Source organism: Microcaecilia unicolor, chromosome 10 (assembly GCF_901765095.1).
Source record: "Microcaecilia unicolor chromosome 10, aMicUni1.1, whole genome shotgun sequence".
In the NCBI taxonomy this organism is placed as follows: domain Eukaryota; kingdom Metazoa; phylum Chordata; class Amphibia; order Gymnophiona; family Siphonopidae; genus Microcaecilia; species Microcaecilia unicolor.
Genome location: NC_044040.1, coordinates 209,974,724 through 209,988,596, shown reverse-complemented (window position 1 = coordinate 209,988,596; position 13,873 = coordinate 209,974,724). Strand labels below are relative to the sequence as shown.

The window sequence follows — 13,873 nt, the reverse complement described above, 5'->3', positions numbered from 1 at the left end:
CAAATTGGGGGCCCAGGTCCCCAAGCCCCCCCTCCCCCCCATGGCTATGCCCCTGGTGGAAAATGTGGTGAACCTGGTCTGTGATTAGTCACGGATGACAATGATGCCTAAAAGGTTGGCAAAACGCAAAAGACAGCATTGACGACAAGCCTCTGTTTTTCCACGTTAAACTCAAAGGGCTCAAAATTCAGCATTGTTTAAGGGGCCGTTGATACTCAGCAGCATTTAACTGGGCACTTCTGCTGAATATCGGTTCTAACCGCCTCTTCTAAAACCAGACAGTGGAAGGGCGGTCCAGGGGTGGAGTCAAGGAGAAGTTGGTAGTTATGTGGGTACCAGGCCATATTCAGTCCTGGTGCCCCCATAGCTAAGCAACCAGACAGGACTGTGCGAAAAGTTATCCTAGATTTATCCACTGGCTCTGGGTTCAAAATGGCAGCACTGACCTATGACAGTAATCTTGCTCTAGTACTTTTAGGGGTTGGCCTTCCAGATAAGGGCAAATTGAATATCCAGGTCTTATTTAGACAGTGGAGACAGCACTTTAAAATGCTGACTGCCACCAGCTGAATACTAGTTTTTAAGAGAATTCCAAATTTAGCAGGGGCACAGACTTTCCAAAAATACTAGGACTAGGGGACATGCGATGAAACTACAGTGTAGTAAATTTAAAACAAATAGGAGAAAATGTTTCTTCACACAACGCGTAATTAAACTCTGGAATTCGTTGCTGGAGAACGTAGTGAAGGCGGTTAGCTTGGCAGAGTTTAAAAAGGGGTTGGACGGTTTCCTAAAGGATAAGTCCATAGACTGCTACTAAATGGACTTGGGAATAACATGTATAGAATGTTTGTACGTTTGGGAAGCTCGCCAGGTGCACTTGACCTGGATTGGCCGCTGTCGTGGACAGGATGCTGGGCTCGATGGACCTTGGTCTTTTCCCAGTATGGTATTACTTATGTACTTATGTCCTCTACTTGGCTCACTTTTATTACATAGAGCAGTGATTTAACCTATTGTGATGTCATAGTGGCTCATTCCACCAATAAGAGCCAACCTCATTAGTGATGTCACAATGGCTTGATTGTATAGAATGTTTGTACGTTTGAGAAGCTTGCCAGGTGCCCTTGGCCTGGATTGGCCGCTGTCGTGGACAGGATGCTGGGCTCGATGGACCCTTGGTCTTTTCCCAGTGTGGCATTACTTATGACTACCTCAGTAAAATCTATTGGCCTTCAGTGTTCTGTAGTCTTAATGGAAAAGAGCAATCCATATTTACCATTTCTATACAAAGGGTTGTAGTACCATTAAGACTAGACCAATAGCATTCTTGGGAGGTGCTTATGATTTTTGTAGAGGAGGTTATGTGAAGTGTAGCCTCGTTTAGCTGCTCTTCCATAAATGAGCTAAGCCGCAGCAAAGAGTCATTCAGGACAGCCATGCTTAAAATCATAACTCATCAGGCTTCAACTCTGTTGCAAATACTGACAAACCATAATTTTGTCCGTTAAAGAGAGTTCTAATCAAAAAAAAAAAAAAAAAAGACTAGACCAATAATGTGGGTGAACTGTAAAATAGCATGTTTGAATGGCACCCTACATTGATAACTTCCCCCAAAATCTTTAAGATAAAGAACGTACTCTAGTTTTTGAAATTCCTCAATCAGGCTTGATTTCTGTGCCGGGGACATCCTAGCAAAGATGGATCCGTTTAGCAGCAACTGGAAAAAGGACACATCAAACCACTGATTTCAAAGCGTATACATCATACTGACTGCAGTTAATCTCACAAGCAATGTTATGCCATCATCCGGGATCATCAGGCTGCATATTAAATGAACCAACCACATTTCAAATTAGCTTTCTTGGGATGGTAAAATAACCCCAGTTATTTGCTGGAGTGATTTTTTTCTGGCTATAATGCAGCTTGCCGTTTATTTATTTATTTATTTGCTGCATTTGTATCCCGCATTTTCCCAACTATTTGCAGGCTCAATGTGGCTTACATTATGCCGCAATGGTGATCACCATTAACATAGTAACATAGTAGATGACGGCAAAAAAAGACCTGCACAGTCCACCCAGTCTGCCCAACAAGATAAACTCATATGTGCTACTTTTTGTGTATACCTTACCTTGATTTGTACCTGTCCTTTTCAGGGCACAGACCGTGTAAGTCTGCCCAGCACTATCCCCGCCTCCCAACCACCAGCCCCGCCTCCCACCACCGGCTCTGGCACAGACCGTATAAGTTTGCTCAGCACTATCCCCACCTCCCAACCACCAGCCCCGCTTCCCACCACCGGCTCTGGCACGGACCATATAAGTCTGCCCAGCACCATCTCCGCCTCCCGCCACCGGCTCTGCCACCCAATCTCGGCTAAGCTGCTTAGGACCCATTCCTTCTGAACAGGATTCCTTTATGTTTATCCCACGCATGTTTGATTTCCGTTACCGTTTTCGTTTCCACCACCTTCCGCGGGAGGGCATTCCAAGCATCCACCACTCCCTCCATGAAAAAATACTGCCTGACATTTTTCTTGAGTCTGCCCCCCTTCTTTACTTATTTCAACTCGATTGCCCACAGTATGACATTGTGCAGAATCAAAGCCTATCTGAATCTACCTTGACTTGGTGCAAAAAGCCAAAAAAAACTGCAGAAAACATGAAAAAAGAAAACAAACATTAACGGAATGTTAAGTACAAAAGAGGAGTTACAATTAGGTATATGAAAATATCACGTGAATTAGACAGAAATAAAATATCAAGTGGATTAGAAGTAACTAAATAGATAATTCATAATAGGTATATATGAACAAGACAAGGTAAAACGTTCAATAATATTAATGTGAATTAAAGTAACCGATTTAATTAATTAATTAAAGTAATGCAGCTTGCAGTTCTTATCACAAGCCACTTTTTAGAAATTACATATATTACAGGGGCATAAATACCATTGAGCAAGCAAGACAAAATGTCCAGGGCTACCCAGGGGTAGAGGTTGCCTGTTGTGGAATCCTCCCACCCCCACAGGTCTTGCATCTCTCTGCCCTCTCCCCTGTCCACAACGGTCCATATTGGTAGCGGGTTGCCAACAGAGGCAGCAATGAAGACAGGCCACCTCCAGATGGCCCAACCAGGGACTTTCCTCTGCCTCTCTGATGCAACTTCCTGGGGTGCTGCCTGTTTTCATCGTTGCCTTTGCCGGTGATCCACCACAAGTGTGAAGACCTTGGGGGGAGCTACAGAGAAATGCAGACCACACATGAGGGAGGAGTTATGGAGATGTGGAGAGGAGGAGAGAGGGGGAGAGATGCTAGACCTGGAGGGGGAGCAGAGGGAAGACAGAGAGAGAGAGAGACCTTGAGCAGAGAGAGAGAGACCTGGAGCAAAGAGGATGGAAATGAGGAGGAGAGATGCTGAACCTGGTAAGGGGGGGGGGGGGGCGGGGGCAGACAGAAGAGACAGGCCTGAAGCAAATTGGAGATGGAGATATGCTGGACTGGAGTGGGGGTGTGACAGACAGGGAGAGAGAACCTGAACCAGGGCTAAGGAAAACAGAGAGATAATAGACCAATAGAAGTGGAGAGAGATTCCAGACCATGAGAGAAGGGGGGGGGGGGGCTGGGTGAAAGAGGGATGGCCCTGGAGTGTGGGATAATGCAAAAAGAAGGGAAGAGAGTGGGAGAAGCTGGAGATGGGGAGGAACAGAGACACAGAGAAGAAATGCTAGGCATGGAGGGAGCATAGGGACAGTGACACCGAGGGCCAATGCTGGACACAGGGGGAGAGATAGGGACACAGAAGAGAGATGCTGAATGACAGGGGGGAGGATAAGGACACAGAGAGTAGATGCTGAACATGAGGGGAAGACAGGGACAGGAATACAGAGGGGAGATGCTGGGTAGGATGGATAGGGATATAGAGGGAAGATGAATGGTAGACATATAGAGAGAAGAAATGTCAAAAGGACAGGAGACCCTGGAAAGACAGCTAAAGAAAAAAAAAAAACAGAGAAAAGCAGAAAAGAGACACTGGGACCAAAGCAATGCTCAAACAGAAAGGTTTAAAATAAAGTATTTTTCTGAGTTTATTAACTGTAATATGTCTTGCATTTAAGTCTCTATTTCTTTTACTATGATAGGTTTTCAATATACTGCCAGCAAATTTAAACAGAGTAGATAATTTTAAGGTTTTCAAGAAAGCTCGGAAGTCCCATTTTTTTTTTTTAATTGTTGTATGAGGTTTGAGTTCTTATTTCTGTATAATTACCTGTATATTCCTGGAAATTGCCCAGTTTTATTGACTAAACCACAGAGATCTCTAGTGGGTTTCGGGGGCCCATCTTAATTTTTCCACCTTGGACCCATTTAGTATTAGCTGTACTACTGCATAATAATGAGGTGTTTTGCATGCATTTGCATGTTTTGCATCTCTTTACTATCTACTACCGGAGTAACCACAATAACACTGCATTAAGGCTGTGCTACCTACACATGTTAAGGGGCAAATAATACAGGTTCATTTCCTAACACAGCTCTGACGTAGAAATGTTTGTTTTCTTTTTTCATGTTTTGTGCAGTTTTTTTTCTTTTTGCACCAAGTCAAGGTAGATTCAGATAGGCCTTGATTCTGCACAATGTCATACTGTGGGCAATCGAGTTGAAATAAGTAAAGATTTTGAAAATGTACTCATAGAGATATTTGAAGGGGGACGTGGGAAGAATGTGCACGGCTGATATTTTCATTCCAGATTCAGAATAGATTTATTTTTATTTAGTTATTGCCCTTGATATACTGCATATGGTTTGGGGAGGCATCGACATGCTTTACATTAAAAATAGAGAAGAAGGAGAAAGAGAGGCAGAACAGTGCAAAGGAGGGGGAAGAGATTAAAGGGGACAAGGTATTAAAAGTTTCTACGATTACAGTACGATTTCAGTGATTTCTTAAACTGGTTGACTGTGGGTTGGTTCCTAACAGAAAGAGGTAGTGCATTCCATAAGTTGGGATCCAATGTAACTGCAGGTGTTTTCACAGGAAATGGTTAAGCGACGGGCTGAAGGTGAGGGGAGTGCAAGGAGGTCATTGTCTGCAGACTGGTGGGAGAGCGGAGGGATGTAGGGAATGAGCAGGTTATCGGTGTAGGCTTTTGCAGACAGGAGACGGCCTTTGTAAACAACGAGGAGGACTTTGAACTTGATACAGCGAGAGACGGGAAGCCAGTGTTCTAAGCGTAGAAGTAGGGTAACGTGATCGAAACGGTGGGAGTTATGAAAAAGTTTTAGCGCGTCAATTTGGAACGATCACCCAGCTACCTCATGGCCCGGGTGGTAATTCCATTTTTTTTTTTACACACGTCCGCTACGTGCACCAAAAAATTGTTTTTATTTTTGAACGCGTGGCGCTAACCGGACAGTAATTGGCAGTGCATGTGCATTGCTGATTACCGCCCTGATAATAATGCATGATGACTTTATCGCTAAGCGAATGGGTGGCGGTAAGATCTCAGACCCAAAACGGATGCACACCAATTTTTATTTTGCCGCACATCCATTTTCAGCCCCCCCAAAAAAGGCATTTTTTTACAGGTGTGCTGAAAATTGGATCTGCGTGCATCCAACGGGTGCGGGCCATTTTTCACAGCACCTTAGTAAAAGGACCCCTTAGAGCGGTCGATTGAATAAGCTGCAGACGTTCGAGCATGTAAAGTGAAAGGCCAGCATAAAGTGAATTACAGTCATCTATATGAGGAAGAAACAGGGCCAAAATGACTGTGCGGAGAAGAGAGGTGGAAAGATAGGAACATAAAGAGTGAATGCAGTGTAGAGCAAAAAATGATGAACTTATGACGGAGTCAATCTGGGCCTTAAATATGAGCCTGGAATCGAATGGCACTCCTAAGATCTTAACAGAGTCCTTGAAAGTAAGAGGTTTGCCATAAAGAAGGGGGGAACTTAGAGTGGATTTGTAAGGATTGGGAAACAGAATGGCTTCAGATTTCGATTTGCTGAGAACGAGCAGGTTATCTTTCAGCTATTTGAGTCAGATCCATGTGGACAACAATCTTCCAAAGTACATCTTGGAATAGAGGATATAATGTTTCTGATTCAGGCAGAATGAAAGGAAGCAGAGTTTGGAAACGTTTTCTGTTCCAAGATACAGATTTGGAAATTTCATTTTTAAGAAAATTGCAGTTACTGGGCTCATGAAGGATTTGCAGTTGTCAACAATTTTCCAGAATGAATGATATTCAGAAATGTTGGAGTTTGATCTGGCCCGTTTCTACTTTTCAGGTATAAAGCATAGGTCAAGAAAATACAGCAAACGCTCATTTGAAAATATGTTCCCGCTGAACTTACATTTGGAAGCAAATTAGAAAAATGTTCCACTATGACTTGAAAAGATTTTCCACTCATGGCAAAGTGGTAATCACCAGGTCCATTAGGATGAGATCCACTTTCAGTATCAATGTACTTCTCCTAAAAATTCACATAGAAAAGATTCCAGGTTAGGTTCCTACAGGACCAATTATCTTTGGACTTAATTGTTTTCTCTTGCTCCTTTGTACTTCTATCTCAAAGCCTATTACACTATTGAAAACATCTTACAATGGTCAGAAAATCTATTAATAAACAGTTTCCCATATTGGCTTTCAAGGCAGTTTTTAAGGAATAAATAATATTTTTATAAGGGAAATGGGACTTGATATTCTGCCTTCCTGAGATTTTTGCAACTACATTCAAAGCGGTTTACATACATTCAGATACTTATTTTGTACCAGGGGCAATGGAGGGTTAAGTGACTTGCCCAAGATCACAAGGAGCTGCAGTGGGAGTTGAACCCAGTTCCCCAGGATCAGAGTCCACTGCACTAACCACTAGGCTACCAGAAAAATAAACTCCCCCCCCCCCCCCCCCCACTTGATATTCAAAACTATTTAACCGGCCAGGAATGTCTCCTGGCTGGTTAAATAGCATTTAAGTGCCTAACTGCGGTTATCTCCCACTGAATATCCCATTAGCAGCTGGCCGTCAACTGCCTATAATCATGTGACATTGTCGGTTGGGTGTGGATCGTCAGTGCCTAACCAGCTACGTTAAGCAGTCAAAATAGGCCTATCTTTGACTGCTAAAATGTTAATCGATTAGTGTTGAATGTCAACGGCCAAAATAAACCCAGATATTCAATTCTGGTCGCCGGATAGGGCCCGGCATTGAGCCTCCGAGTTTAACCACCGGTGGCAGACAGCAAATGTGCTGTCTGCTGCCAGCTGAATATTGGGCCTCCAGAGTCTAAAAGAGTAAATGACTGAAAACCATTGAATGGCTTCGTCAAACCTTGGAGATGCCACCTGAGTGCTGGATGTCATGAATGTTCTCCTAACATCCCTGTGCATAGGCAGGCCCATTTATAACTGCACTATAAGCAGGGCTTTTTTTTTAGGGGGTACTTGGGGGTACTGAGTACCGGCTCCTTTTCCGTTGTCTTCTAAAATTGACCCATGGACCCCAAGTTTTAATGAAAGAGCTCAGGCTCTACACACCAATTTTGCCCTGTCGTAGATTCTGCGACTGGATGCAAGGGACCTAGTTATTGTGGGGTAGGTCCTTCAGTGATCAGTGATTACCGGCACCTTTTTTGCTAGAAAAAATGCACTGACTATAAGTATTTCACATCTACCCAGGCATTGTTGCCAGTGATTCCATAACCATTTTTCTCATTGTCTTCCATTGCTTTCCAGGTGATGGATGCTGGGTGAGATCCTTTTGGTCCGTTGGCTTCCACCGTAATCACCTTACCGTCCTCAGAAACCATTCCAGAATTTTTTGCAACGGTTATAGCTGTTTGAAGGTTATCACCTAAGAAATGAAAATGCAAAGTAATTTATACTCTTTCCCATAATCTAGGACATAAATACTGAATACTCAAAACCTTTGTAGTTAGCATGGTGTTTACAAGTTACTTGGTCTTTTTTCCTCTCTAACATCATATCTTCCCCATTCTCTGTCATCTACTCATACCCCCTCTTATTCTATATGTGTCACTGTCTGGCTGGGGGGCTCATTCCCCGCAACAGACGGCCTAGGGCGTTTGGACTTCGACGGAGGCAACACGGTCCATCAACCGCGATTCATCTGGGCCTTCGGGAGTTTCTGTCTCTTCTCCGCGGTTGCCCAGTTCGAGTTCTTTCAGACAATGCGACGGAGGTCGCCTAAGTAAACGCAATGACCATCACTGAACTCTCCCGTCGAACGATTCCTCTATGTGGTCCTACCACATGAACCTTACCCTATCACAACTTCACCTTGTATTTGTATACACCGGAGTCTACAACTGCTCTCCGGCACTATGTAAGCCACATTGAACCTACAAAGAGGTGGGAAAATCTGGGGTACAAATGTAACAAATAAATAAATAAATAAAATAAACGTGGACATGCAATTTTTCAACCAGCGTACTAGAATAACAGCTATCATAGGGGCCCTATTATTAAGCTGCGATAAAAAGTGTCTGCGCTAGTCTGGACAGGTGAAATTGGCAAGCGCTGGGTCATTATTTAACACAGCTGGGAAAAAAGGCTTTTTTTTCAGTGGGTCGTTACTGCCAGCCATTGACCTAGCAGGAAGGGCTCACGTGCTACTTGCGTAATAATCATGCAGCGCGTGCCAATATGGCCATGCTGCGAATTACCACCAGGAACGCCCCTGCGGTAGAAAATAGGAAAATATTTTCTACCACAGGAAACAGAACGCGTCAACATTGAAATTACCACGGGGGGCCCACGCTAGCCTGGAAGTGGCATCGATTTGGAGCGAGCTACCTGCGAATTAGCCCTACCGCTGCTTAGTAAAAGGGCCCCTGAATTGTTTAATTATCTGCTAATTGCTTTAAGTACCAGTAATGGTATCCCTGGTGTTCATTATGCATTCTTATATCCCACTATTATCCAAAAACAAGTTTTGGTTCAAAGTGGTTTACAATTTACATTTTGGTGGAGTTACAATAGTGTTGTGCAATGTTGAGAAGGCATCTATAGTTCGTGTGGTTATTCGTAGAGAGGCCGTTTTACAAAGGCAAGCTCATAAATGTCCTGCGCTGGTGTAGACGCATGTTTCGGGCGCAGGCAGATTTTTCAGCGCACCTGTAAAAATGCCTTTTTAAAAATTTTTTGCTGAAAATGGACGTGCGGCAAAATGAAAATTGCCACGCTTCCATTTTGAGCCTGAGACCTTGCCACCAGCCATTGACCTAGAGGTAAAGTCTCACGCGATAACCGGGCGGTAATGACCTACGTACGTCAAATGCCCAATACGCGCTTCCGAAAAATAAAAATGATTTTTCAGATGTGCATATCGGACGTGCGCCAAAAATGAAATTACCACGAGATCCACGTGGTAGCTAGGCGGTAATTCCTTTCTGGCGCACACAGACGATTATGCAGCTTAGTAAAAGGGCCCCAGAGTTTTTGAAGATATAGATTTGAAGTGAAAAAGGTAGTGATAGCTTTTGTGTTCAATTGTAGAGTTTTGGTGATATTTATCCATATAGTTTTTGAAGAGGTAGATTTGTTAAGCTTCGTTATTGGAAAATAATTCAAATTATTGCCAATTAACACTCTTTAATTGTCCAATGGCATGTTTTATTGCCATGATGTGGCTTAGTAAATACTGTAAGCCCCTTCAAATAGAAGCCTAGTGAGACAGGGTAATATTGGAATGCAAGTTGCCTTGAACTAGGGATTAGGAAAAGATAGCAATGAAAATCCAAAACATCAATATCCAAATCACATCTATGTGAAGAAACTCAAAGAAACCATTATGTTATAACTCTAGTAGTTTTTGCATTTGACCTGATTGTATATAATTTCAGTAAAGAATTCTCACAGTTACATACCTGTTATCATGACTGTCCGAATGTGGGCATCATTTAGCTCTTGCAAGACCGGCTTGGTCTCTGCCTTCAGCCGATTCTCAAAGATCAGAAGACCAAGAAATTCCAGATTTGATTCCACCTCTTCTCTTAAAATAAACAGAAGGAGAAAGATGAAACTGGGACTTCTAATCATGACCTCCATTAACTGAAGTGCTAATAGCTTTTCTTTACCACAAGCAGTCTTGAACACAAAAATTATAGGGACAGGCTTATGAACCTCAACATGTATATGCTGGAAGAGAGGATGGAGAGAGGAGACATGATAGAGACATTTAAATATCTCAAGGACATTTATATACAGGAAGAGAGCCTTTTTCAACTGAAGAAGAGCTCTGGAATGAGGGGGCATATGACAAAGTTAAGAGGGAAGAGGCTTAGGATTAATCTTAGGACGTACTATTTCACAGAAAGGGTGGTGGAGGCGTGGAATGGCCTCCCAGTGGAGGTTGTGGAGTCGAGGACTGTGTCAGAATTTAAAAAGGCATGGGATAAGCATGTGGGATTGCTTAGGAAAAGGAAGAGTTAGGGGTTACAGAGGATGGGCAGACTGGATGGGTCATATGGCCTTTATCTGCCGTCAAGTTTCTGTGTTTCTAACTCCCCAGAAGGTACTGAACAAACGTAATGGATCTCTGAGAAGCTTGGCTAAGGATACTAAAGATTACTTTACCTTATTAAACTGCCCACTTCATCGGGATCCTTTGTTTCCAGATTTCTGTATGCTAGGCCAATGACTCTGAAGCCTTGAAATGTGTAGTATTCAAGTTCTCTTGAGAAGTTTGGGGGGACTGAGGAAAGTAAATAGTCAGTTATTTAGATGGACTCCAAAAATAGTAGACATTTGCAGCATGTCACCTGAACAGTTTTCTTTCCACTGTCAGATGTAGTTATAAATGCTTGTGTCTACAAAGGCATGCTATAGGCGTGTTAGCGTTTTTAATGCGCATTAAACTCTAACGTGCATCAAATACTAATGCGCCTATAGGAATGTATTTGGTGCATTAGCGTTTATCGTGCCTGAGCTTTAAAGATGCGTTAAAAACACTAATGCGCCTTAGTAAACATACCCCAAAGTTCGACAAATCAAAATAATACTATCTTATAAAATATCACAGCTTGGAGGCCCCGAATATCACAGGAACGTTGCCTGAACATCTTTCATTGTCTTTTTGGATTGTGCATTATGGAATTCCTAGAGTGAATTAATTAGCCTTACTATTACATGCATGAAACTCACCTCTTTTCGAAAACACGTGGAACAGCATTTTCGAAAGGATATCCAAGTCAGAACGACCCAAACGGAAGTCCGTCTTACTTGTATTTTCAAACAGGAAATTCATCAAGATTTCCTGTTCAAAAATATGTGAGACGGACGTCCATATGCTGGACGGTGCTGAAGTTGGGACAGAGCGACTCAGTGGACATACACATGTAGATTTCATTCTCAGAACAAAGTGGCATGCGGACCAATGACTTCAGGACGTTGAGACTACGCTGGTATAAAAAGGAGTAAACCTTATTGTAGGCTCAACACAGTACTGTGTTTTGGCCACAGGCCTGCCTCAGGAGTCTGTTCAGGAAGGCATATCCCACCCAGGGCCACCGAGAGACTTGGCTGGGCCCGGGGCAAGGCCGCCCCCCCCCCCCCCCCCCCCCCCCCCCCCGGTTGCTGCCGCCTCCCGCCACTGCAGTCCGCGGTCTCACCTGTCTGCCTCCATGGCTACGGGCCCCCTACATTCAAGGCGGCAGTCGCAGATCGCCTCTTTTCTGGCCTTCTCTCCCTGTGTCCCACCCTCGTCTGATGTAACCTCCGGTTTCTGCGAGGGCGGGACAGGGAGGGAAAGCCGGAAGGGAGGCGATCTGTGACTGCTGCTTCGAATGCAGGTGGCCCGGAGCCGAGGAGGCAGGCAGGTGAGACCGGGAACTGCAGAGCCAGTGGCCTGACCCCGGTGCCGGGCTCCCCTTGGAGGCCCGGGCCCAGGGAATTTTGTCCTCCCTGCCCCCCCCCCCTCGGCGGCCCTGATCCCACCAATCCAACATAAAAGACTGAGTTCCTGTGGAACTCAGTCTTTTATGTTGGATCGGTGGGATATGCCTTTCTGAACAGACTCCTGAAGCAGGCCTGTGGCCGAAACACAGTACTGTGTCGAGTCTACAATAAAGTTTACTCCTTTATATACCAGCGTAGTCTCAATGTCCTGAAGTCATTGGTCCGCTTGCCACTTTGTTCTGAGAATGAAATCTACATGTGTATGTCCACTGAGTCGCTCTGTCCCAACCTCAGCACTGTCCATTTTTCCTGCCAAGCAATTTTCAAAAGAGAGATTAGAATTCACTGGTAAACACATCCTTATCTGTGGAGAGCCCTTGAAAGTTTTCCCCTGAAACTTGGCGTCTGATATTTTAAGACAAGGTTTGATACTTTTTTTTTTCTGTGCCCCCTAGACAATGCTCAAGTTTTTAACCAGCCCCAGACAGTCACACCTAACTGACTAATTGCATGACGTTAATACCTGTTTCTGGTTTGCAAAAACTGACCACCATCTCCGGAGCTCCCTTCATATAAACTGTAAGTAGATTCTCGCCAATCACCTGAGTGATCACAGACATCCTCTGCAGGGCTGAGGAAAAGGGAAACTGGTAGAGAATAGAAATTCCTTGCGCTGGTCCCTGAGAAGAAATCAAAATAACAGGGGCAAAAAAGTGACCCAGGTTTATATGTTAATATACATCTAAAGTTTCTCCAATTTTTGATCCATGCTTTGCTGAATTAGCAAAAGACCTCTAATTATTTTCTTATATACTGATATGTATGACATCAGCCATCATTGACGTTTCCTTGCAATGCGTGACAAAGACATATTTAGCGGTCCTTTTACAAAGGCACGCTGAAAAATGGCCTGAGATAGTGTAGACCCGTGTTTTGGGCAGGGGCTTAGCTACGTGGGGCCACAGGGGCATGGGCCCCCACAGATTATGCCCTAGCCCCCTCTACATCTGCCCCCCTGCCGCTGCCTACCCCCCGCCCCGCTGCCGCATCAGGTACTTTGTTTGCTGGCGGGGGTCCCCAAACCCCGCCAGCAGAAGAGTCTTCTTCAGCGCCGGTTGACTCCGGTGCCTTCGTTGTGGGATCATCTGTTTCTGACGCCTTAAGTCCTGCACCGTGCATGTAGCCCTATGCAGGACGTAAGGCGTCAGAAACAGAAGATCACACAACGAAGGCGCCGAACTCGACCGGCGCTGAAGAAGACTCTTCGGCTGGCGGGGATTGGGGACCCCCACCAGCAAACAAGCTACCTGATGCGGTGCAGGAGGGTTGCGGTTGTGGCAGCGGGGGGGGGGAGGGGGTTGCGGTTGCGGTGGCAGTGGGAGGAAGTTCGGCGGTGGGGGGAGGCGGCTAAACAGTGCCCCCCACGTCGAGTGCTGGCCCCCCTCCAGCCGAGGTCTGGCTATGCCCCTGGTTTTGGGTGCACGCAGAATCATTTTTCAGTGCACCTGTAAAAAATGCCTTTTTTTTTTTTTTGCCGAAAATGTACGTGTGGCAAAATGAAAATTGCCATGCGTCTATTTTGGGTCTGAGACCTTACCGCCATCCATTGATCTAGCGGTAAAGTCTTATGCAGTATCCGGGCGGTAATGACTGATGCGCATCAAATGCCACTTGGCGCGTGCCCAATACATGTGTTCAAAAATAAAAATTATTTTTTGGACAAGCGTATCAGCCACATGTCAAAAATGAAATTACCACAAGAGCCACATGGTAGCCTGGCGATAACTCCATTTTGGCGTGCATTGGGCGTGTGTAGATGCTTACACAGCTTACTAATTAGATGGAAATGGTCTCTGGGACAATAATTCAACTTACATTACTTTGGAACCCAACAAACGTTTAGTTTCCATTTGATGATAAAAGAGTAGAAGAGTAACCTAATGGTCAG

General features: G+C 44.5%; 1 protein-coding gene across 1 annotated transcript in view; it reads right to left on the bottom strand.

Annotated features, from left to right (window-relative positions):
* The window catches only part of LOC115478403 (probable cation-transporting ATPase 13A4), a 74,144-nt gene that overhangs the window by 25,262 nt on the left and 35,009 nt on the right, over nt 1-13,873 (bottom strand). The window contains exons 15-20 of the mRNA XM_030215704.1: nt 12,449-12,605; nt 10,606-10,723; nt 9,897-10,021; nt 7,683-7,861; nt 6,362-6,481; nt 1,641-1,720 (exon numbers count right to left, since the gene is read on the bottom strand). Coding sequence (XP_030071564.1) covers nt 1,641-1,720; nt 6,362-6,481; nt 7,683-7,861; nt 9,897-10,021; nt 10,606-10,723; nt 12,449-12,605 — 779 coding nt within the window. The remainder of the gene's footprint in view (nt 1-1,640; nt 1,721-6,361; nt 6,482-7,682; nt 7,862-9,896; nt 10,022-10,605; nt 10,724-12,448; nt 12,606-13,873) is intronic.